Source organism: Urocitellus parryii, chromosome 6 (assembly GCF_045843805.1).
Source record: "Urocitellus parryii isolate mUroPar1 chromosome 6, mUroPar1.hap1, whole genome shotgun sequence".
NCBI classification, from domain to species: domain Eukaryota; kingdom Metazoa; phylum Chordata; class Mammalia; order Rodentia; family Sciuridae; genus Urocitellus; species Urocitellus parryii.
Genome location: NC_135536.1, coordinates 173,210,575 through 173,236,175, shown reverse-complemented (window position 1 = coordinate 173,236,175; position 25,601 = coordinate 173,210,575). Strand labels below are relative to the sequence as shown.

General features: G+C 58.1%; 1 protein-coding gene across 1 annotated transcript in view; it reads right to left on the bottom strand.

Annotated features, from left to right (window-relative positions):
• Positions 1-20,770: 20,770 nt before the first annotated feature.
• Rspo4 (R-spondin 4) overlaps positions 20,771-25,601 on the bottom strand; it is a 32,423-nt gene continuing 27,592 nt past the window's right edge. Inside the window, exons 4-5 of the mRNA XM_077800168.1 lie at positions 23,604-23,789; positions 20,771-20,877 (exon numbers count right to left, since the gene is read on the bottom strand). Of these exons, the coding sequence (XP_077656294.1) occupies positions 20,771-20,877; positions 23,604-23,789 (293 nt within the window). The remainder of the gene's footprint in view (positions 20,878-23,603; positions 23,790-25,601) is intronic.

Here is a 25,601-nt window from a genome sequence, read left to right as displayed (position 1 = left end):
CCACTGGCCAGGGAGGCTGGGTTCAAAAGGCCTTCAAGTGCTCGGCACCTGAGTTCTCCAAGGATGGTGACAGTGTCCCCTGGCTGTCACTGGAAGGACCCAGAGCCCCTTTGCACAGACCCTGTGACAGCTCAAGGTGCAGGAGGAGGCAGAACGGTTCCCACTGGGCCTGCCAGAGAAACTGGCCCATAAGTGTGTGGGGATTTGTCCCAAGTCACCCAGTCCCAGCGCCCAGTCCCAGCAGACGGGCCTCGGACGGACGCAGCAGCCTCCGCTGTGAGCGACGCTGCCTCTTTCTGGGTGCCCTCCCTGGCCTCCGTCTCCCCTCTCCACCGCGGGACTGCCCGGCTCTGGTCCTCAGGGGAGCCGGGTGGAAGATCTGGTTCCCCTCTGCCGTGCCCAGCCCGGGCCCCCGGCCGCGCCCGTCCTCTCCCAGGCCTGGGGAGCTCTGCGCCACTGAGCCCGCCTTGGCGCTCACTCCAGGACACGAGGAATGGGCCTGCCAGGTCCAAGGGCAGGTCTCTTTTGGAACCTGGGACCCGTGGAGGCCCAGAGGAGCCTGTGACCCAGAGGACCAACAGCCCCTCTGTATTTTGTTTGTTTTTATTAAACAAGCACAGAGTGTCCCTCCTGGAACAGTCAGAAAGACCACATTGTCAAGCGGGAGAAAGTAAACGCAGCCTGTGCCACCAACAGCACAGCTCAGGTCCCTCCACCACCTCCTGCTGCCTGTAGATGCAGATGGTGGGTTTTTGAGGGGAAGGGAGTGTCAAAGATGGAACCCATGGGCACTGGGCCACTGAGCCACATCCCCAGCACGATTTTATATTTTTTTAGAGACAGGGTGGTGCTGAATTGCTTAGTGCCCCAGTAACAGCGAGGCACTGAACTCGAGATCCTCCTGCCTCAGCCTCTGGAACCACTGGGATTATAGGCATGCACTGCACCTGGCATTGCATATGGTTTTTTTGGTGGGATTGGATTTCTAGTAAAAGAAGAAGAAGAAGAAGAAGAAGAAGAAGAAGAAGAAGAAGAAGAAGAAGAAGAAGCAGCTGTAAACCATTTTACCATTTTCTGGATTTTGTTTTCCTTATTTTGGACTTATCTTTTGGGAAAAAAGATGAGACAAATTCAGATGGCCCGCGCCTGTAATGCCAGCAGCTGGGGAGGCTGAGGCAGGAGGATCAAAGCCAGCCTCAGCAATGGCGAGACACTAAGCAGCTCGGTGAGACCCTGTCTCTAAATAAAATACAAAATAGGGCTGGGGATGGGGCTCAGTGGTGGAGTGCCCCTGAGTTCAATCCCTGGTACACCGCCCCGGAAATCAGACAAATGCTCAAGATAGTACGACATCCGCCACATCCCATCCTCCCACTGGCACGTGTCGACCTTGGGCCTATTTGTCCTAGATTTGGAAAGAAACGAAAGGCTCCAGGTGAGGCCGGCCTCCTTCCTCTCCCTCCCACCCCTGGGGACACCCTCAGTGCACCAACAGTGCATCATGTTTTTTTGTGTTTTCAAAACTTAAATACATGCTATTATGCAGGCTGCAGTGTTCTGCCTGCGCTATGTGTTTTCCAGATTTATCCAAATTACACACAGAGGTCTTGTGACCAAGGTCATCTTCTCGCTGCTATGGCCGCGGCATCTATCATTAGCCGCTGTTTGTTTACCCAGCCCTCGGCGGACGGATCTCTGGGCCGGTTCGGTTCTTCTGTTCCTCCTCGCCTGCTGCTGTTACCGTCCACCCGGGACTTGGCTTTCCCGTGGGGCCAACCTGCTGGCCAGCAAAGGTAACCTAACAGGACAGTCACCTCTTCTCGTGGACTCGGATCGGGAACTGCCCTCCTCAGCGCAATGTCTGTCTCTAAGCGCCCGTTCAGGGTGACGCGGGGGCTGCCTGCTGGGATCTTCCCCGTGATCCCTCCTGGTTGGACACCAGGGTTTGCTTCTGTGGGAGACTTGAACCCCACCCCAGACCCACTGGTCCCTGCCAGCCTCTCTGCTGCAGGGCCTCCTCCCTCCGCCCTGGCTTTGGCCCTGGCGACGTTTTTCCAAGGCGAGGCTTGGGCAGGGACTCTCCCGCTTGGGCGAGGCTTGGGCAGGGTCCTGCGCTGGGACTCTCCCGCGCATGCTCCCTGGAGGCGCGTGACCACCAGGTGAACACACCCGAGGCCTCCATCCCTCCCCCCGACCGAGCTGCCCAGGGCCAGCCTAGACTCTGGCCAGCTGAGCTGCCCAGGCCAGAAGAACGAGCCCGGGGACCCAGAGAGCTGAGAAAGGGTGACTCTTGCTTTAAGCCACCAGCCTTGGGGCAGCGCTAGAGGGAAGAGCCGATGCCCCCCGCCGGCTCCCCCTCTGATGGCCCAGCTCCTGGCTGTGACCCTCAGGCTCCATGTTGAGCTTGTTTCCAGAGGATAACGACAGACACTTCCCCGCAGGCCTGTCCTGACTGAGCGGTGGTGGACCGTGTGTCCACGGGCGCCCGGTGGTCAGCTGAGCCTCTGGGAGGCCCGCAGGTCCAGTCTCGGGACTTGGCGGCCCTCTGCCTAGAACTTCCTCCTTCACAGCAGGAAGACATTGCAAGCTCATGGCATGGGATCTTAAAGGGTTGTTAAAAGCGAGAATATTGGACGAAGAGGTTTGTGGCCTATCATTAAGGTTTAAAAACACAAAACTTCCGCCAAGACTTCTCAGATCAGGCCGTGAATCATGGGAGATGGGTGAATTAAACGTCATCAAAATGAATCATTTTCATTCCTCTGAAGATACTAATAAGATAATAAGGAGAAGAACAAGCCGCAGACTAGAAGAAGATATTTGTAAAGCATAGATTTCATAATGTACGTCTGGAAGACGCACAGAGATCTCAACATGCAGTAATAAGAAAACAACCCAAAGAAAAGATGGGCGAAGTTTTGAACAAAAGCTCAATGAAAGAAGAGACCTGAGGGCCAAGACGCTCGTGAACAGGTGTTCAGGATCAGGAGACACTGGGATGCAACTCCCAGTAAAGTTGGAGGTCAGCCTCAGCAATTTAGCAAGGCCCTGAACAACCTGGCGAGACTCTGTTTCCAAATAAAAAGGGCTGGGGATGTGGCTCAGAGGTTAACCACCCTCAGGTTCAGTTGCTGGCGACAGGTGCTGGGAGGAGGGGAGGAAGAGGAACTCTGAGTTGCCCATCACAGGTGGAAATGCAAGATGGTGGCACATTGTGGGAGACAGAGGGACAGCTTCTTGTGAAGTTAACATATACTTACCTTATGACTCAGCAATTCCCCTCCCGCAGGACTGCGCAGTGGAGACCCGCAGGGCACAGCCCGGGGCAGGACAGGCCAGGCCGGCCTGGAAGCCCCGCCGTGTGCTCCTGCAGATGTCGCCTCCTTGGCAAAGGCGGTTCTGAGCGTTGGCAGCCGAGGAGGCCCCGCGGGTCCCTTGGAGGCTCACACAGGGGAGGAGAGGCCGGCGCCTGCGGAGCTTCCCCACCTCTCTGCTCATCTGCCTGCTTCCGGTCACTGAAGCCCACCTCGGGGCTCTGCAGGGCTCTCCTGGGCCTGGAAGCCCGATTCCTGGTGCGTCTGGCCACCCCCGGGGGCTCCCAGGTCCCTGCAGGGGCGCGCCCCCATGAGCCCTTACCTATCCTCGCTTTGGCATCTCTGCGCCACCTGGCCATTGGTCATTGTTCCCAGGTCCTCTGCTCGGGGTTTGCTGGTCCTCCTCCCCGGGGTCTGCGCAGGCTGTGCCGGGGAGGCCTAGGAACCACAGCAGCTCGGCTCTCAGTGCCCAGGCTGCAGGGGCCGCGGGCAAGGCGCCGGCAGAGCGCCCGAGGCACCCACCTTCTGGTCCCCACGGGGACTTCTCGCTGGGACCTCACGTGGGGCCCAGGGGTCTCTCAGGCCTCTCTCATAAGGGAGCTGTTTCCAGTCAAGAGGGATCCACTGCGGTGGCCTGGTCACCTCCCAGAGGCCTGCCTCCTAACACTGTCACCCTGGGGATTCCGCTGCCGCACGTGAATTCAGGGGTGGGGTCACCTGTTCAGACCCAGCTCTCCTCCGTGGGGCCCTGAGCTCTGGAGAGCAAGAGCTCCACCTGAGCCCTCACCCCTGCATTCCGCTTACCTTCAGTGTACCTTGCATACAGTAGGTGCTAAATATATGTTTATGGATTAGATGGAGGAAGTATTGTGCTCTCTCATTCCAGCATTTCCTGAGCACCTACTGTGTGCCCTGCCTTGGGCTAGGGACATAGAAATACTTGGGCAGAGTCCTTGGCGTCCAGAACCCTGCTGTGAAGGGAAGAGATGGTAATGAACCACAGTGGGCACAGCTGGAGCTGGCACCTCCAGCTCCTCAACTATCCACACAAGCGGGGGCAAGGAGGCAGTCACCAGGGCCCGTCCATCATGGGGACGGTTCACCTGCTCCAGCGACTGCTCCACACAGCAGCCCCCTGTAGAGGTTGAGCATCAGGAACCCGGAGGTGAAACTGCCCAAAGCAAACTGCTGGCAGCAGGAGGACTGGGATGGACGGCCAGATTCCAAACTTCGAGGGCCAGCTTCTCCACCACGGGGCCTCACCTGCCAGGGGAAGAGGTCAGGCCCAGCTTCAGCGGGTTCAGCAGAGGACTGTCTACGTGAAATTATTATTGTTATTATTTTGCATGTGTAATGCAGACATCCAGGAGTGGCGACCTTCAGGCGTGGCTGGATCCAGCATCTCTAACAACTCACTAGAATCAATTCCATTCTTAGAGGGGCTCCCGTGTCGCAGTGGACTGTGTCTTCCAATGTCCCCTCCTCCTTGAAGGACCAAGACCCAGGGGTAGAAGTGCCTCATGGGGGATTGATTAATTCAGAGCCTGTCTGCCTCCTCTTGTCACCAAGGCTGGGTGGTCAAATGTCCCCCTTTCTGTCTCTCAGACAGCTGAGCTGCCATGTGACAAGTGTGGACCAGTGAGCCCTAAGCTGGAGGAAGTGGCGGTTGTGCTTTGCGATCCCAGGGCAGCCGTGGGTGCTTCCCGGGCGTGATGCCTGGAGTCCGCTCTGACCGGCAGCCGCGAGGGACGAGGGATGGGAAAGCAGAGATCAAGACCCGGCAGCTCCGGCTCCTCCTCTCGACCCTCCTGGGGGGAAGGAGCCCTGCTGTTAAGCCACTGGCACCAAGTCCCTGTTCCTTAATAGCCAAACGCTCCATAGAGGGATGTGCCATTCCGTCCCAAGTCCCAAGTGCTGCATCAGCTGATGGCCACTCCCCCTCAGGCCAGCCTCCCACGCCCTTGGCACCTCCTGTCCCGACTGGGGACATGCGCCAGCTCCTTTCTCTGGTGTTGGGGGTGCTGGGGTGGAGCCAGGGCCCGGGGGTGTGGCTTCAGGGACCCCTGTGGTCCTTTACCCTCGGCTCCTCACGGGGAAGGGTGACTCAGAGGAGCCGTCCAGCCAGGGGACCGTCCTGCGGACAGAGGACAAGCCATGAAAAGTGCATCAGGCTCCTCTGGGCCATGTCTGCCCCGCGCTCAGGCCCGGCGGTGGCCTCGCCAGGACACTGGCCCATCCTGACCCTCCTCTGTCCTGTGACCCCGAGAAGATGAGGCCCCCTCACCCCCAGCCTCTGCCCTGCCTGGAGGAGTCTCAGCCAGCACACCCACGTCCCCACCTGCCCCCGTCCCGCCGGCAGGGGGGTGACCTGGCACCTTATGGCACCTGTGGCTCCACAGAGGGACAAGAGACTCACTTTTGTAGCCCAGGAGGCTGGCAGGAGAAAGGGGGGACCACGCACCAGCCTGGGGCCCTGTGGCCAGCAGCCACACCGACGGCACTTTCTCTGCAGATCCTTCCCGGCAGTCCCAGGGCCCCCTAAATTGCTGCACCACCACGTGGTGGCGCATGCGTGTCATCCCAGCCACAAGGGAGGCTGCGGCCAGAGGATCGCGAGTTCAGAGCCAGCCTCAGCAACTTAGGGAGGCCCTAAGCAACTCAGTGAGACCCTGTCCCTAAAGGAAATACAGAATAGGGCTGGGGACGTGGCTCCGTGGTTAAGCGCCCCTGGGTTCAATCCCAAAAAAGAAAAGAGCATCTGCTGGCACCTGAGGCCGGACCCAGAGCAAACCCCCGGCCCGTGGCCCGGCCGTCCCCAGCCTCCCTTGCTGTGGCCTTGTGACTGAGTCCCACGGTCCAGCCTCCTTCTCCTTCCATGGGCTTGAAGCACCCGAGACCCAGGAGCCTGGGGGAGGTGTGGGGTGAAGGGGTGAAGGGAGCCTGGGTCCAGATCGCTGCCCGAGGCTGCTGCTCTGGGAGCCGGGCCTGGACCCTGGTGAACGAGAAGCGAGACTCTGGCGCCGGGTGCATTGTGTCTTTGTGGACTAATGTCACCTTGCAGCCACCGCAGGGGACACCCTCGAGAGGTTTGCAGGATGAGCACTGGGTGGGGGCAGAGGGAGTGGGGGAGAGGCTAGCCCAGACTGGCTTCGGGCCCCCACTGGGCCCCCTGACCACAGCCCCCGACGGGCCTCGGACATCAACCACGCCCAGGACGGTAGTGACCAGGACGGTAGTGACCAGGACGGTAGTGACGGCCGTTGCTGCCATTTCCAGAGCGCGAGCCGCTCGGCAGGGCCCCGCTGGCCGCCTCCCTGCATGGCCTGGGGCCTGTCCTTCAGCCCCTCGAGGCCGTGTCCGGGTTGAGCACAATGTGGGAAGGACAGGTGGCACCTGCACTTGGCCGAGCCGAGCCTCCAGCGCAGGGCAACAAGCACTCAGGCTCCTGCACAGACAAGAGGACTCAGAGGAGGACGAGGCCTGAGGACGCCGCCACGGAGCGCACTGGAGCCCAGGAGGGAGCCGTGGGAGGCTGGGGAGAGGGTTCCTGGCAGAGGGAGCGGCACGTGCAAAGGCCCTGAGTCTGGAATGGGCCTGTCAGGCTGCAGGGGGAGGGGACAGAAAGGACAGTGGCTGGAGTGGAGGAGCAGTGGGTGGTGGGTGGCAGGGGGAGCGGGGACAGCACAGAGGGCAGGCTTTGGTGACCAGTGGGGGAGGCACGCAGGAGTCCCCTGTAAGGACTCATCTGTGTACCAGCTCCGGGGTGGGTGTGGGGTGTGTGGGGAGGGAATGTCCCAAGAGGAACAGGTCAGAAGAGGCTTTCTCCCTCTTTTTCTGTACCCCAAGCCTCTGTAAGTAGAGGCTGGATTCCCTGGGAGAATGAGGCTCAGGCTGGGGTCCAGGCTTTTGGAATATCAGGGGGCCTGGCATGCAGCAGAGGGAGGGCACTGTCTTGCGAGTCAGGGCCCCTGCCTTGCCTCTGACTCACTGTGTGACTTGGAGTTGGTCTCTGCCCCTCTCTGGGCTTCCCTTTTCTTCTCTATATGAGGAGGGAGCTGATCTCTCACCATCATTTTCCAGCTGTGTGTTCTTGGGCAAGTTATCAACCTCTCTGAGCCTCATCCGATTCCTGGGGTTAAAGTATGGCGAGCACAGAAACTCCTGTCGCTCTCGTGCTCTTGCTGCCCTGTGGCCTTTGCTAGTGTCACCGTCCTGCCATCAATGCAGATCCTGGCTGGGTCCCTTCTGGCTCTCACACTGGCCAGGTTCCGTGGTCAGTACTGGGGACAGTGTCCATCTACCTCTCCTGTCCTGCCTGCCAGCTCTCAGGGACACTTGTGCAGCGACTCAAGGTTTACTCCTGGAAAAGTTTCCACCAGGAAGGGAGGGGACGGCCGGGAATTGTCCCCAAGGCCCAACAGGCCACGAGGGCCGATGGAGGTGGAGGGAGCAGTGGGTTTCGGAGCCTGGAGGGAGGGAAGGAGGCCCGGGCAGGAGGAGGAGGCCTCGCCTGCCCGCTGCCTCCAGGAGCCGGCCTCCCTGCTCCTCCAGCTCCCAGCCCCGGGGCCCAGCCTCTCCCTCCTTCTCCCGTCCCCCAGCCTCCAGCAGAGCAGCAACTTGAGCTGGGCTCTCTGCCTGTCCATTAAGATGCAGAGGCCTGTCCCTCCAGGACGCCTGGCTCTGCCGGCCGTGGTCACTCCCAGCCTTCTTGGCTGACTGGCCGGCGGCTCCTGGCTGCCCTTCTCCAACTCTGGAAGGGACGAGGGAGCAGGGGCCAGAGTGGACCACAAGCCAGGCTGCAGACTCCCTGCCCCAGGTCCAGGCCAGGTGGGAAGTCTGGGGTGGACGGTGGGGTGGGCAGCCCGGGGTCCCCCCGGAGGCAGGGCTGGGCCGTGGTTGGTGTCAGGCAGCCTCGCCCTGCGGCCCACGGTTCTGTTGCTCGCTGTGAAGGGGGTAAGCCCTCGGGGCTTCAGTGTCCTGGTCTGTAGAGTGGAATGACAAGGACAGTTCCACCCGTAGGACGAGCCTGATGAGCAAGTGCTTGGCAGCCCCACCGGTGGACGTCAGCCCCCCCCACTCCACTGTCCCACCGTCCCCCGGTCCTGGCCCCAGCTCCTCCACCAAAACTGCTCCTAACGAGGCACATGGGGCCACCTCCAGGGACCGGGCCTCCACACCTGAGCCCCAGCCCTGGCCACCAGGGGCTCCAGACGCCTCCCTGGGATTCGGGCTGTTCCATGGTGCCAGGCCGGCGGCTGCCCACTCTCTGAACCTCAATCTAACAATTGTTAGTTCTGTGGGAAAAAGTTCTAGAAGGGTTAAAAGTGTGTCCACCCCTCCCCTCCTGGCCCCGTGTTCCGCCCGCTCCCAGCTGCCTGCGCACACAGTTGCCCTGGTTGCGCACTGCACCGCTGCCCACCAGCGTCCTCTGTCCTCAGAACAATGGGCTTGGAGGAGCCCTGTCGGCACAGGGGCGTGTATCAGGCCTAGTTTTCTACATAGTTTTCAGGCATAGTTTTCTGCAGTGTGGCTGGGCCACCCTCTGTGCGCCATCTGCTGCTGAGAGACACCTGGGCTGTGGCCAGGATCCTCCTGTTCTGACAGGGCTGCAGGAAAGTCCTGGTGTGTGTCTCCTGGTCCCCATGGAAGGCCCCCAGGTGGGGTCTGTCCAGTCCCGCCTCCCCCCAGGCTGACCCAGACAACTGTGTCCCCAGGGGGAGGCGCCCGTGACCCCCAGTCCTCCGTCTTGGGCTGCTCCAGTCCCTCCAAATGGCCACAGTCCCCCTGTCCCATGGCTTCAGCCAGCCACACTGGTGGAGACCCGTGTTCATCTCCATTCAGGGGACACTGTCACAGGTCCCCCCAGGCATCGAGCACCAGGGGGAAAGAGGTGTGGGCACACCGAGGCAGCACAGGGAGGGCCTTGGAGTGGGCGCTCCGGAGCCAGGTGCCCTCTGCCGTCTGTGGGCTGTGTGACGTTGGACGAGTTACTCAGTGTCTCTGAGCCTCAGCAGAGTCATCAGAAAAACCAAGTGGGAGGAACCTGTAGCTCAGACGACTGCTGCAGTGTGGATGGACTCGTCCGCGCTCCTTGACTGGCCGCCCTGGGCACGTGGGCTGTTGGTACTATTATTGGGTCACCTGCAGGTGGTCCCAGGCCAGGAGGGCCATCTAGAGACAATAACCGCTCTCACCAGTGAGCGCTGACGTCCAGCAGGCCTGGCGTCAGTGCGGGGAGCCTGTGAGGTGAGGGGCCAGCCGGCTGCTCTCTGGGCCACCTCTCCCCGTGCCCCGTGGGGAGCTGGAGCGCGGTGGGGAGAGGCGGCCCAGGGTGGCCCCGCGCGGCGGGGACTGGGATTCCAGGGCTGGCCCCGCGTCCACGGCTCCGGCCTGATGAGGCCCAGCTGCGCGGCCGGCCCACCCACCTCCTCTGCAGCCTGGGTGGGGTGGCGATGGCCTCCAGATGGCTCTGCCCTGTGCAGCACCCCGAGGGACTCCGGCTGGGTCCCCAGCGCCCTCCCTGGCTCTCAGTCCCTCTGGCCCTGTAGATGCCCGACGCTGTCCCTGGGGAACGTCGTCCCTGCCCAGGGCCTGGGTTTCCCTGTGGGAGAGAGAAGCCTGCTCCAGGCACTGGCCGCTGGGAAGCGGGTGGGGTCTGTCCAGCTGCAGGGCTGCCCACCCGCAGGTGCCCAGAGCAGGCTTGACTTCAGAATGGGCGACACGTGTCCTTGGCAAAAGGGCTCAAAGGGACACAGGGGACACAGTGCAAAGCCGTCTCTCCCCCATCCCTGCCCTCTAGACCCCCGTCTCCTCTTCCCCCATGCAGCCCCGTCACTCAGGTCCCGGAGTCTTCCCACAGCCAGCAAAGGGGCCTCACCCGGGAGCTGCACCCGACGACCGTGGCCCGTGCCCTCGGCCCTGGGCTTCCCGACCTGGTGGCATCCTCCCGAGAGCTCCCATGTGGCTCCATGAACACGCTGTGTTCTCCTGCTGCCTGAGCCAGAGGCTTCAGAACGTCCCCGCTGTCCAGCCTGGACACCGGTCAGCTGAGCAGCTTCGGGCAGGGCGCAGCCTGTGGCAGGCAGGGGCCGGGGGCCGGACGCCAGCTCTGTGCTCGCAGGTTTGTCTCTCGGAGGGACCGAGAGGGGCCCTCAAGGGAAGGCCCCAGTTGGTTTCCAGTGTCGTCTCTTTCTGTCCAGGTGGTGATGAGCGTCCATTTCATACCTTTGTGGGGCAAGATGTGGAGGGAATTCTCTAGAAGTGAAACTGCATCCATAGGTTAAAAAACCAACCCACCCCTACCTCACGCCGCACAGGGACTGACTGGAAACGGACCCAGATCCATTGGACCAGCACATGCCCACACAAAAACAGGAGGAGAATCTCTGTAGCCTTGAATGAGGCTGGTTTTTTTAAAAGACATAAAAACTCTGAGTCATTAAAAAATAATGAATTTGACCTGAGATTTAATGGTCCTGCTCTTCTAATGACCCTGGTGATGAACAGATAAGCCCCAGACTGGAAAATCTGGGATCTTTGCAAAATCCATGTCTGATAAAAGTCCTGCACCCAGAATACAGGCACAGAACCTCCACGGCTCAGTCACCAAAAAAGAAGCCAGCCAGCAAAAATGGGCAAGACGTTCAAAAGCTACTGCTCCAAGCCAGGTGTGGTGGTGCACACCCGTAATCCCGGCTGTTCAGGAGGCTGGGGTAGGAGGATTGCAAGTCTAAGGCCAGCCTCAGCCACTTCGCATGGTCCTGAGCACCTGAGTGAGAACCTGTCTCAAAATAAAAAAAATTAAAAAGGGGTAGGGGTGTGACTCAGTGGAAAATTGTCCCCTAGGTTAAACCCCCAGTAACAACAACAAAAACAACAACAAAAAAGATATTGTACCCCAAAATAGAGAAGTATCTGAGGGTGAATAAGCACAGGAAGAGACCCTCCACGTTATGAGTTATCATAGAAATGCAAATCAAGGCCACAGGGGATGCCACAACTCCTTATTAGAATGGAAAACATTAAAAATAACTGATAAGGAGGCTACTTAGCAATCAAAACTTTGGGCAACAGTTTGGGATTTTTTTTAAAAAAATATGTTTTTAGTTTTGATGGACCTTTATTTTATTTATTTACATGTGGTGCTGAGAATCGAACCCAGGGCCTCACACATGCCAGGCAAGCGCTCTACCACTGAGCCACCACCCCAGCTCCCAGTTTGGGAATTTTTAAAAAAATCCATCACATACTCACCGTGGGGACCACTGTCCACTGTAAGGTCGGACATCTCCAGGAGAAGTGAAGCCCACGTGCCATAAAAACCTGCACAGACGTCTGTACAGCTGTCTGCCCTCTCATCGGCCCCACTGAAAGCCATTCTCTGCTCACGGGGACAGACAGACGGTGGAGCACTACTCATCCACCCGGCCCAGCCCGAGTGCAGGGCCCAGTGGAGGACCGAGTCCCTGTGCCCACTCTGTTCCCCATTCTGTGCCACGCGTCCTTCTCTGTTGGGCTGTTTGAGGGGTGAACTGTGGTGGTCACCTAGGGGTGCTCAGAAGGAACCTGGTGCCCCCTCAATCCTTCCTTCCTTCCTTCCTTCACCCTGTGGCTGTCGATCGAGGGTCTGCCACGGGCGGGTGCTCATCGGGGTCCTGGGGCTGTGTCCATGAGGCAGATTCACCCCTGCGTGGTCCCAGGGGAGGACAAGCAGGGCATAAGCCACTAGGTCAACAAGGTCATTGTCAATCACAGAAAGGGCTGGAAAGAAAAGAAATTAAAATGTGCTCAACAGAAAATGACTTGGACAGAATCAAGATCATTTAGATGACTTATCAGGGAGGGCCTCTCTGAAGAGGTGGCATTTGAGGAAGAGAAAGAGCCAGCCATGTGGGGATCCAGGGGGAGAGCATTCCCGGCAGAGGGGCTGAAGCCAGGAGAAGCTTATGTGCTTCAAGAACCAAAGAGGGGAGTGCGGCTCGCGCGGGCAGCAGGGAGGTTGGGGGGGGGGGCAGGGTCACTGCGGCAGCAGGTAGGCCAGGAGGTGAGAGCCACGGTGTGTTTCAGAAACCCCAGTGGGTGGGGAGAGTCAGAGCCAGGAGAGCACAGCGCAAGGCCACCTCTGTGCACGGAAACCATACGCCCCTGCACCAGGTCCCCACCTGGGCTACAGGGATTTGTGCATCTTCAAGGACACAGAACAGACTCAGGAGAGTGGATGCCTGGCGGGAGGGGACCGGCAGGGGAGCATCAAGAAGGAAATCAAATTAATTGAATTAAGCAACAGAGGGGTTCCAGAGAATTGAGGAGGGTTACTGCCATTCTTGGCACCAGAGTTAACCGAGGTGAAGAGGTGGAGGAAGGCGGCCATACCGGTGCCTTCCTCGAGGGGCAGCAGAGAGGCGCCGGTGAGCTGAAGCCAGCCGAGCCCTCGGCAGGGGCCTGGCACACAATGGGGCTGCGCAGATGGAGCTGAGGGCGGGGCTCCCTGCAGCCTCCCAGGAGAGTTCCAGCTGGCAACTCAGGCGGCCTGGGCAGTGCTGCCCCCTGGTGGCCGAGACAGTCATAGGGCTCAGGAGGAATGGAAATCCACCCCTGGCCTCCCCTCCCTTCATTCCTGCCCCCCTATAATCCACAGTACCTCTATTCTTCCCTAGCCCCCACCCCCTCATTGGGAGTTGGCATCCGCACATCAGAGAAAACATTCCGCCTTTGGTTTTTTGGAATTGGCTTATTTTGCTTAGCATGAGATTCTCCAGCTTCATCCATTTAATTTCATTCTTCTTTAAGGTTGAATAGTATTCCATTGTGTACATGTACCACATTTTCTTTATCCATTCATCTGTTGAAGGGCAGCTAGGTTGGTTCCAGAGTTTAGCTATTGTGAATTGAACTTCTATAAACATTGATGTGGCTGTGTCACTGTAGTAAGCTGATTTTAAGTCCTTTGGGTATAAACTGAGGAGTGGGATAGCTGGGTCAAAGGGTGGTTCCATTCCAAGTTTTCGGAGGCATCTCCATAGTGCTGTCCATACTAGTTGCACCTATTTGCAGTCCCACCAGCAATGTAGGAGTGTACCTTTTCCCCCACACCTTTGCCAGCATTTATTATTGCTTATATTCTTGATAATTGTCATTCTGACAGGAGTCAGATGAAATCACAGTGAGGTTTTTTTTTGTTGTTGTTGTTCTGGGGCTTGAACTCAGGGCACTTGACCACTGAGCCACGTCCCCAGCCCTATTCTGTATTTTATTTAGAGGCAGGGTCTCACTGAGTTGCTTAGCACCTGGCTGTTGCTGAGGCTGGCTTTCATCTTCCTGTCTCAGCCTCCTGAGCCGCTGGGGTTACAGGTGTGGCCACCGTGCCCGGCTCAGTGTAGTTTTGATTTGTATTTCTCTAATTGCTAGAGATGTTGAACATTTTAAAAATATATTTGTTGATCAATTGTATTTCTTCTTCTGTGAAGTATCTGTTCAGTTCCTTAGCCCATTTACTGATTGGATTATTTGGCTTTTGGGTGTTAAGTTTTTGGAGTTCTTTATACATCCTGAAGACTAATGCTCTATCTGAGGTGCCTGTGGTAAAGATTCTCTCCCATTCTGTAGGCTCTCTCTTCACATTCTTGATTGTTTCCTTTGCTGTGAAGGAGATTTTTAGTTTGAATCCATCCTATTTTTTTGATTCTTGATTGACTTCTTGTGCCTTCGGGGTCTTGTTAAGGAAGTCAGTTCTGAACATGGTGGAGACTGAGGCCGACTTTTTCTTCTGCTAGGCACAGGGCCTCTGTTCTAGTGTCTAAATTCTTGATCCACTTTGAGTTGAGTTTTGTGCAGGGTGAGAGATAGAATTCTAATTTTATTTTGCCGTATATGGATTTCCAGTTTTCCCAGCACCATTTATTGAAGAGACTATCTTTTTCTCTGATGTATGTTTTGGGCACCTTTGTCTAGTATGAGATCACCGTATTTATGTGGGTTTGTCTCTGTGCCTTCTATTCTGTACCTTTGGTCTACGTGTCTGTTTTTGTGCCAATACCATGACATTTTTGTTACTATAGCTCTGAAGCATAGTTAGGATCTGGGATTGAGATGCCTCCTGCTTTACTTTTCCTGCTAAGGATTGCTTTGGCTATTCTGGATCTCTTGTTTTTCCAAATGGATTTCATGATGGCCCTTTCTATCTCTGTGAAGAAGTCATTGGGATTTTAATAGGGGTTGCGTTAAATCTGTGTAGAGCTTTGGGTGGGTGGGCTATTTGAGCAATATTGATTCTGCTGTCCAGGAGCAGGGGGGATTCAGAACGATTGCTCTTGGCCTCACTTGCAGCTGCAGAAAGGGAGGCCCCCTGGGGTAAAGTGACTTGCCCAGGGTCAAGCAGCCAGCTGGGAAACCAGCTAGGGGGACACCCAGATTGGCACAGCTGGTACATTCTGTCACCCCACTGTTGGGGGCATCAAGGAACCCAGGGGACCTGGGCTTTAGACAGGTTAAGATCGTCCCTGCGCCTGGGTGCTGGTGGTGTCTCAGCAGAGTTTCACAGCCCAGGGGCTGGAGATGGACCAGCGTGGACCGGAGGAAGCTGGGATGGCTGGGTGTGGGGACTGGCCTCCAGGGCTGGACCTCTGCCCTCTGGCAGGCAGCTAGGCACCACGCAGAGGGTTCAGGCTGGTGGTTCCCTCCCCAAGCTCAAGGACATGTCTCCAAGATGCTGAAAATTGCTCCGTTCTGGAATTTATGCCAAAGTCCTCTGAATCCTCAAGGGTCTTTAAAGACCGGATTCCAGAAGGTCCCCAAAGCCTGCCAGAAGGTCCCCAAAGCCTTCCAGAAGGCCCCCAAAGCCTGCCAGAAGGTCCCCAAAGCCTGCCTTCCTTTTCTTTTTCTTTTTGATTTAGTCATATATTTCCTTGGCTTAAAATGCAAAAGGCACGAGGAGACAAGCCAGTCTCCTTTCCACCCCCTGCCCCCCAGCCCTCCCTGCACCCTGACCCCAGAGCCGCCAGGTCACTGGTTCCAGGGTGTCCTCTCACCTGCAGGTTTGGCACAGAGTCCAGTCCCACAGACCCGTGCAGATTCTTTCCTCCTCTCTTCCCCGCCCTCCGCGGCAGCTTCCTGAGCCCTGGCGCCTCCTCTTGGGGGCCTCCTTCTCCTGGGGCCTCCTCTTGGGCGCCTCTCCCCAGGTGCTTCACAGCCGCAGGGCGCCCCCTGGAGGGCAAGGAGGCAGCTGCTCCAGACGGGAGGGTCTTCGTGATCCCACGGGCGCAGCGGCCACCCAGGAGCCCGGGACTGCACGGGGACGGGGTGACTGGAGGACGAATCCGTAGAGGTGGCTGCTGGCTCTGGTCAAGGTCACGCTCTTGGCGATTTTTTTTTTTTTTGGTACCAGGGATTGAACCCAGGGTACTTCACCACGGAGCTGCGTCCCCAGCCCTTTTTATGTTTTATTTAGAGACGGGTCTCTCTGAGTTGCCGAGGCTGGCCTTGAACTCGCGATCCTCACAACTGTTTGGGCAGCAGTTGCCCTCTTGCCTTCTGCAGGGCTGGGCCCGTCACTTCCCCAGGAAGGCAGGAGAGGGGCTGGCCCACAGCCCTAATCAGATAGGTGGCAGGTGGCGGCTCTGTGTGGTCCTCTTGTCACGTAACTCTGGTAGGACGGAGCCTCTCTCCTGAGGCCCCTAGGTGTCTGGATTCCTCTTCTGGACGCAGAGGTACCGAGCTGCTCAGCAGGAGGGACAGCAGTCCTGCCACAGGAGTCCCTCTCCCTGAGCCCAGAGGGACTCGCCCCTCTGGGCACCTGTGTGTGAAGTGGCTCCAGTACAGGGTTTTGGTTCCTAGTTCACTACTCACTCTCCAAGCCTTGGAGTCCCTGTTTATTTAAAAAAAAAAAAAAAGCAAATAATAATAGAACTCACTTCAGAGGGCTCTGGGGAGGAAGGAGTTGAGCGTTTCATGCTGAGTGTCTGGCACAGTTCCCTGCTCAGACTGTGTGCTTAGGAAAAGTTTGTTGAATGAATAAATGAACGATGTGTAATTTAAAAAACTTTTATTGAGCATGTATTATCTAAAACCTTCCTCATGCATTAACCTATGTAAACCCCACGGCAACACCAAGGATGGTACTCTTATCCCTCCCTTCTACAGATTAGGAGGCTGAGGCTCAGGGAGCCCTGTAGGACCTTGTGCATAGGTTCATAGCTGGTCAGGATGAACACGGCACCCGCGGTCCTGCTGTCTGCTCCCTCACATCTCACTTTCGTCCCCTCACCCTAGGAGACAGGGGCCAGGATGGACCCCAGAGCCAGCTGTGAGACCACCCTCCCGGCCTTACACAGAGCAGTCTCGGCTGCACGATGCTCACAGGCTCTGAGGACCACTGGGTGCTCCGACTGGGCAAGGAGGGGCGGCCTGATTCTGCTGGGCCGTGAAGATTCTGTAACGGGGGGGGGGGGGGGGCTGGAGCTGCCGGACCAGGGACCCACCACCCAGATGGCTCTGGCTGGGTCTGTCCCACCTCGTGGATGGCAGTTTGCCTGGGAAGACAGGGCTGTGGGTGAGGCTGGGAGGCGTGGAGGCTGTGGGTGAGGCTGGGAGGCATGGAGGCTGTGGGTGAGGCTGGGAGGCGTGGGGGCTGTGTGGGGAGCAGCCCCCAGGGCCACATCCATGGTCCATGACCGGCAGCCTCTGAGGTCTGACGCTCCTCCTCCAGGGCTGCACATGTGCGGCTCCTCCACATGGACCCTCCCGCCCATCCCATCTGTGCCCTCATCCTTCAGTCCTCGGGGCTCTCTGGCCCTGCGGGAGGAGCTCCCTGACCCCTGGGCTGTGGGTGGGTTTCTGTCCCTCCTCCTAGGTCCTGTCCTCTGAGAACGGCCTTGCACATCTACACGTGGGACACTGGGGACAAGGCTGGGATCCTTGTCACCAGCACCCTGCACAGTCCCTGGCACACAGTGGGCACTTTATGCATATCTAATGAAGGGGCGAATAGCTGAGACGGACGGATTTGAATGACTCTAATGCGAGCCTCAGTTTCCTCTTCTGTGGGTTGGCCTGCAGAGTGGCTGTGCAGGTGGAGACAAAGGACGTGGAGATGTGGGGTACACAGGCAGAAGTCAGAATGGGGGTTACTGTGATCTGTATGGAGGAGAAAGAAGCACGGGAAATGAGACAGGTGCACAAGGCTGTTTGCAGTGTCCAGCACATAGTAGGTGCTCACCAAATAGAAGACATCATCATCAGCATCCTCATCACTGTTATTATTATCAGAATGCACATTCCCAAATCAGAAGGATCACACAGGATGAAGGAAATTTTCTGTAGGTAAAAATGGAGAGGTGTGATGCCTCACATCACCCAGGGCTAATGTCTTGGCAGAAGTTCGCATCATGGTGACTTTCCTGGGCTGCTGGGCACTCCTGGTCCTCCTCAGGTCTCTGTTCTGTGCCATGAGGGTCTGGGTCCTGCACCTTGGAGTCTGACATTGTGTGCTGTTGTGAACACCATTCACCAGAAGTCACCATGGCAACAGCTGCTGTTCAGCCTGAGCAGGGCAAGCTCCCCAGCCCTCCAGGACAGCAACTTGTCCCACGCGGCTGCCCTGTTCTTGATTGAGCAGCGCCCTCTAGTGGCAAGATGTGGATGTGGGAACTACAGGCAGCGCCTCGGTGAAGGGTCAGCCTGGGATGGGACAGGCAAAGGCCCTGGTGTGGCTCAGCTGGGATGGGGGGCTGGAAGGAGGCAGCAGAGATTCCTCAGCTCAGGCCAAGCTATTCTCTCCCAGGGGAATAGCATCCAGAAGGGCCCCCGGTCGCCACCGGAGCCTCGGAGCCTCCCTCGGGGCTTCACCCTGGCTGACTCCATTTGGCAGGGTGACCTCCGCCACTTCCCGGGCTTCTCTGTGAATGTCGTCAGGTTCACCTGGCAGTGGAGGGTCTCCTTCCCAGGAAGGTGCCTGGATCCTCAGAAGTGGGAGCGGCTGGGATTTGAAAGGGTCAGGAGCTGGCAGGAGGGACCCTCTGGGATCCAAAGGTGACAAGGTTACAGGAGGCCTTGGGCCTTGAAGGAACTTCACCCTTTTATGTGAGAACGTTCCACTGCACTGTCCACAGCCTCCAGCCGGGACAGAGGACCAGGCCTTTCCCCTGGGGGTGCGGGGACACACGACTAGAAAAAGGAAGGACTGGAACCTTCTGCCCTACCCTGGCCTTTTTAAAATTGTGGAGTTTGGACCTTCCCCCACCCCAGGGTCTGAGTATCAGCAGAAGATAGAATATACATCGGGGGGACTCTGATGTTGGAGCCGCAGCCCTCAATCCGGGCCCCAGGGCTCAGCTGGGGAGGCTCTGGGAGGTGCCCTGTCCCCGGACCTCCTGGAGAGCACTGGCTCCCAGGGCCTCTCCGGAACTTGCTCCCCAGTTCCAGGTGGTCTGGGGAGCCACCCTGGAATCTGAATTTCTAAAAAATCTCCAGGAGAGGCTGTGAGGGCTCCCAGATGTGGACAGCAAATTTAATCCAGTCTTTTCTCCTCTTCACTCATCCAATGGGGACACCAAGACGAAATGACTTGTCTAGACCTCACAACTAGCTGGTGGCAGGCTGGGACTCACACCTGGGCTTCCACGTCACAGGTGGCCACGGCGTCTGGTGCTTTGTGGGACTGTCCACTTCCTAGATCCCCCGCCCCCGCCTGACCCTCAGACCAGCCCTAAGGAGCACACATGGATTCCTGGAGCCACTTCTGTGATTCAAGGGGCACAGAGGTGCTGGGGACATGGTGTTGCCCTCTCCAGCCTCTGGATGAGCCCACTTTTTGACAAGGGCTGGGAGGGGCTGCAGGCCCCTCCTCTTTTTCAGCCCCCCTCCTCCAGCTGAAACCCTCCCCTGTCCCCAGGCACCCTGACCCCTCTCACCAGAGCATTCCAGTGGAAACCACCCCACATGGTTTAGATTCTGCTACTCCAAACTCATCAGCATTATGGTTTTTGTAACTCCTGCTTGATGCCCAAATTTGCAAACGCAAATTTTTTCTTTTATTTAAAAAAAAGTTGGGGTCTTAAAACAAAAAATGATAAAGCATTTCAGAGGCACACACTTCTGCAGACGGGAAGCAGGTGAGGAAGGGCTCTAGCTGTCCTCAGGGAGGCGAGATGAGGGGAGTGAGGGCCAGGTAGCAGCAGTGCTTGCTGGGGACCCCGTCTGCCAGGTGGAAGGCAGGTGTCTCTGTCTTCGGTGGAGGAGGTGAGGTTTCACCAGTCGAGGCTTCACCCCAACCTGCAGCCTCTTCCTTCCCCACCCTGGGCCCTCGGGGCTCAGACTCTTTCTCTGCCCCCCTCTGCTCCCAGCTGCTGGACCCTGTGGCCAGTGCTAACCAGGAGGCCTGTCTGGGGGTTCTGGGGAGCAGGGCCTGCTGAGACAGACTGACAGGCAGTGAGAGCTTGGTCTAACCTGGAGCTGTGGGGTGTTGCTGTGAGACACAAAGCCTCGGGGGTATCCGGGGGGTATCCTACGATTGTGGTGGGTAGGTGGGGTCTCCTTGGCTTCTGACCCATCAATTTCCCTCCTTTCTTCCCTGAGAGATCCTCCAAGTTTCCTCTCAGCTCTAGATGTGCCCAGCAGGGCCACCGCCAAGAGCCAGCAGAACATGTGGTCCCCTTGGGACTTCCCCGGGCCTCCATAGTAGAGCCGGCAGGAGGTGGGGGTGGGGACGAGTCCCACTCTGCTTCCATGGCTCTTCTGGTAAGAACTGCTCATTCCCCCAGCAGTGACGCCCCAGCGGATCCAGTGCCGGGTCCCTGGAGGCCCTGGGAGTGCGTCAGCTGGCAGGGATGGGCCCCTGAGCAAGGCCCTGGGCTGAGCTGGTGAGCTGCAGCAGGGGCCCCAGGGGCTCCCCCAAGGCCAGCTGGGGAAGGTGTCCAGGCTGGGCCTCAGGAGGCCCTGCACCTCCTCCTGTGGGAGCTGGTGGTTGAGGGGTGTGGAAATGGCCTCTCGGGATTGGCCAGGGGACAGAGGGGTCACACCCTGGGTTCTGGGGGTCCCTGGTGTAGAAGCTCACGTCTGAGGACTCCTTTCAGGTGGCCTGCCTGCTGTTCCCTTGTAAATTGCCTTTCTGCCAAGGTGGGGTCAGGACGGGGTCAGGGAAAGATCTAGAGAAACCTTGAAGACCTTCTTAAAACTTCTATGAGATGCAGAGAGCGCCCAGGGGAGGGCAGAGCATGGAGCTCTCTCTAAAAACCTGTGGGGGGGGGGGAAGGAGACGTTGATGGTGGAGAACAGGGAAAAAGGAGAAAAGGGAAAGAAAGAGGGAGAGGAGGAAGCGGGAGGGGAGGAGGAGGGAGGGAAGAGGAGAACAGGATGGAAGAAAACAAGGGGAAAAGCGAGGTCGCCCCAGGGAAAGGAGGCGGTGGCCGAGCGAGCAGGGGCAGGGAGGGGAGGGCCTGCGGAGCGCGGGCGCCGGTCACTGGTCACTGCGCCCCGGGCTGGCGTGGCCTCCCGTCGGGCCTGCGCTCCAGCTTCCGGTCCTTGCGCGGCCGCCCGTCCTTCCGGCCCTTCTTCTGGCGGGGGCTTCGTTCTGCAAGAGAAGCGCGGGCCTGTCTGTCCGTCTGATAGACCTGATGGACGGGGCGCCCTGCCCAGGCCCCAGGGTGGGACACTCGGGCTCCGGCCTGCAGGGGGCGCTGTCCCCGCAGCGCAGCGGCTGGGGGCGGGGGGTGGGGGGAGGGCTGATCTGCGGGGAGTCCCTGCGCTAGCGTCAAGGACGTCCCCAGTTAGGCCTCAGGGTGGCATCTCGGTGGTCTCTGGGTGCCCCCTTGACCCTTGCACGGGTGTCCACCTACTGTGGACGGGCTGTGTGCTGGAGACAGCACCCGTAACCATGTCCCCAGTCACCCCCAACAAGGGGCAGCTTCCTGGTTGACCCCCGAGTCCCACCCCCTGGATGTCTAATGTGAACATCCTACTGTATGGGGGGCGGGGGGCTGGCCGAGGCACAGCTAGGAGGCCAGTGGCACACCCTGAACCGGAGTTTCTGGAGTCCAGTCCTGTGCTTTTCCTTCTAGGTGGCACACTAGGGCAGAGGGGACAAACTGAGTGACCATCCACCAGATGTGGGAGACACGGACATAGTCCGAGCATGCGCTCTTTAAGAGCATAAGGGTTTGGGCGTCTCTGCTTCCTCTCCTCCTGGCCAGCCCAGTGCCGGCTGATGAACTTGATGACCTTGACCTTGGAAGGGAGCCCCCTTCCAAGGGCAAACAACAGACAGGATGAGGGGAGGGCAGGGTATTCCTTTGGTGTCATCTGAGTGCCCATCTTCTCCCAAGTCAGGGCCAAAGCTCCAGCTCCAACTCACCTCTCCGCAGGGCAGTGTCAGGGTCACGTGCTTAGACTGGGCGGGCCCCTCTCTGGGGCTCCCACACCCACTGTGAGTGCTCAGGGCCACTGGAGCCAGGCTCCCACTCTCCGCTGCAGGCTGTTAGGGCTGGGGTGAGCACAGCATCTGGGGACAGGCGTGGTGGGCCCCCTTGCTGGTTTGGAGGTGGGGGAGCTGGGTGGTTGGTTTGGGTCCTCATCCTGACAGCTGCCCCTAGCCCATTGGTTCATGCACCCACCTGCCCATCCCCCACCCTCCCCACCCAGCCAGCAGACAAAAGTTAACTGGACACCTACAGGCCCCATCTGAGGCACGAGAGAGATGTCTGTGCACGAGGTGGGCAAAGACTTGCTGTCCTTGGAAACCGTGGTCTGGTGAGGACACGGGCTGCCACGGAACCAGCAAGGCTGCTTCAGAAAGGTGTTTAGGCTCTGGTGTGAGGGACGGGAAATGACACCTGGGTGGGGGACCTAGAAGAGTTCTCTGCAGAGGAGGCATCCAAGCAAAGACCCGGATGGTTCAGGGAGCCACCACGGGTCATGAGAATCCAGGGAGCCGGATTTACCAGGTGCAGCCCCCAGCATGTGGCCAGTGCGGTATGCCTGTCCCCGCTGCTGCTGCTGCTGCTGCTGTGGTCATCCAGGGAAGAGCTCTCTGCTTGCAGCCCCAACAATCCATCAGCTGTCAGCTCTCAGATCCTTGTGAGGTTTAGCCACAGTCATAAGGGCTGTACAGAACTGTCGTCTGTCTGTCTGTAAGGCTGCTTCCCTGGATCTAGGGTATCCTCCTTTCTTTGGTCCTGTCTCCATCTCACAGTCACCACAAGTCTTTCAGAAACCAGGGGTGTCCTGGGGTTCGGATCCTGGTTCCACCCTGTCCCGGCAGTGTGCCCTGAGTGGCCTGCATCGGGTCTCTCACCCTTAACCATGATGTTAAATTCCTCTTTGCACGCACTGATCTGTGTTGGAATTCCAGGTCTACCTTCACCTGACAGGGAGGCCCAAGTGACTCAACCTCTCTAGCTAGGTCTCCATCTCCTCATCTGTCAAAGGGGCATATTTAGAATACCTACCTCATAGCATCATTATGTAGGTTAAATGAGTCAACAACTGTAGAAAAAATTAGTGCAGTGGCCTGGTACGTAGTATAAGCACAGTTAACATTGCCAATTCCCTATTATTGGTGTCCACTGTCACATATGCCCTCCACCCCTGCACCCCCTCTTCTGTTTAAATCCGTGGTTCCTAATGCCTGCCCCCAGGATTTGGAAATCTGTGCAGGGTGTTGGCTGCCTCAATGAAGGGGGTCCCACGGCATTCAGTGGACAAGGATGGGGGTGCTGCATGGGCAGTGGTCCCCTATTTCCGCTCCACCCTCATGTTGCTCAGAACTGAGCTGCTTCATGTGAATGCCGAGCATCGGTGACACTTTTTTCTCGTGGAATATTCTAGGACTGTCTGTGTGGCATCAGACAGTGTGATTTTCCTCATCACTGGTCCCCATTTGGGAAGCCACAACTCTAATGGCCAAGTGCACTCTCCAGAGACACTGGCCACAGCCGTACCCGCACTCTGATTCTACTCCCCGAGTGTCCTCTCCTATGCGGGGCCAAAGTGCTTCCATCATGGAATTTCTTTTCTTTCCCTTTTATACTCCAGTTAGGGAACTACGCGGATATTCCAAAAGTGACCTGTGTCAGTGGGTCACATTATCCATGAATTTCATTTCAGATCAGTAAACACCAGGTTCCAAAGTCCGAGTGATGATTGAAAGGGGAGTGGTCAGTGGGGAAGGGCTGAGTCATCTTAAGGAAGGCGTGGCTGCTGGAGGACTTCACCTGGCTTTGCAGGTACCATCTGTGGGGACAATGTCTCAAGGCCACTAGACATCATCCTGCACTCACCCACAGGCAGCCCTGCACTCACCTCCTGGGCAGGGCCTCTGGAGGGGACATTTCCTTGACTCAGACAGCAGCTGGCAGGTGGCCGTCTCCTCCTGCCCAGCCCGGCCAGCCTCTCGCACTCGGGTCTCCAGGCCCCAGGCGGAGCCACAGGTCTTCCCATTGTGCGTGCAGGGGCTCCAGCTGCCCCAGGGGCCTAGTTCACACTCCTCTGCGGGGCGAAGGGAGAGACAGACAGACAGACAGATGAGGCCTCTGAAAGCGAGCGCCCTCCAGTCCCAAGGTAGGGTCTAGGGTTCTGAGGACACCATCTCCATCTGCATTGGCTCAGTCTGTCGCTAGGAATGGAGGGACACATTCAAAAATATTTTAATATTCTAAAGAGCCTGGGATGAAGCATGTGGAGGCTTGCGGAGCCTGCTCTGGGCCCAAAGCCAGAGAGAGAACCTTGTGGTTTTGAAAGAGGCACCCCAGGGGAGGTGACACGCTGCAAAGCCCTGGCCCCCCGTGCTGGAAGCCGGGTGGCTAGAGTGGGGGTGAAGGTCCAGAGGGGCGGGCAGAGATGGGGCTGGAGGCTGGCTGGGAAGCCTTCCAAAAAAGACACGGGCTTTGCACCTGATCACCTGCCTTCCATCAACCATAACGTAGAAGCTACCCAAAGCTGCTGTGAGGGAAAGTCAGGTGATGGACATGCACTTCTTAATAGAGGTGATTTATTCACACATGCACATGCGCATGTGCATACACATGCTCACAGTTCTTTTTTTCACATTTGACTTGGAGGAGACACAGAACACAGGAGGTAGTTGTGAGTACCCCCATTTTGCAGACGGGGACACTGAGGCCTGGAGTAGTAAAGGGCTTTGGTTGGGGCTCTCGCACAGCAGGTTTGAGATGCAGCGGGGCCCAGAAAGCAGGTTTCCAGAACCTAGGATGTTGGTCCCGACACTAGATACATTCTGTGACTAGTCCAGAGTGCCCATGTGCCACTCCAGTGCCGTTGTGGGCAGAGGGCACACCCAGTCTGCCTCCTGGAAACTGTCACCAAAGACATCAGGCCAGGAGGGCCACATGCTCAGTGCACCAGGGAGGCACAGCCAGCAGAGGGGACGCGGGTCGCAGCCTGGGGGACCAGGAAGGCTTCCTGGAGGGGCTCCTGAACTGAGTCATTAAGTGGCACGTTGTGGGGAGGGCAGGAGATGCTCCAGGTAGAGGGATAATCCCAGCGAGGTCCCCAGGGTGATTCCACCCGGGAGACTCTCCTAGAACGGGCAAGCTGGAGCCCGAACAGAGAGGAGTCGAGTGAGGGAAGGGGAGAGGCTCCAGAAGGGGCCAGACTGCCCAGGCTAGGGCGTGGATGTTCTGCCCAAGGTCAATGGGAGCCACAGAAGGGCCTTGAGCAGGAGAGAAACCTGAACAGACTATCGCCTTGAAACAGTCACCCTGGCAGGACAGGGAGCCAAGGGAGGGAGATGGCAGAGGGTGGAGATGTGGGAGGTGGAGGTGGAGTGGGGGTCAAGGGTGACAGGTGGGCGGGTTTGGGGGCTTTCTGCTGCTTCAGATTTTCCTCTGAACTTCTGCCACCAACATATCATGCACTTGTTCTCCTGTCTCCCCGCTGAGAGACCCGCCCATGAGAGCAGAGGCTGCTTTGCTGACTCAGGTCCTATCACTTAGGAAAGCCTGGCCAGGGCAGGTGCACTAGTGATTCCTAGGTTGAGGGGAGGGTGACGCCTGGGTCAGGGGCGTGATCACCCAGGACTCTTGGAGCTGCTTACTGATAGAAGGAACCCAGGGGAAGCGCAAGCTGGGGACAGGGAGTGGGGAGGAGCCTCCAGAGGGGCGGGCAAGGGAAGAGTCTCCAGGGGGCGGGTAATGGGGAGGAGCCTCCAGAGGGGCGGGCAAGGGAAGAGTCTCCAGGGGGCGGGTAATGGGGAGGAGCCTCCAGAGGGGCGGGCAATGGGGAGGAGCCTCCTGAGAGGTGGGGAAGGGAAAGGAGCCCCTAGAGGCAGGTGGGCTGTGG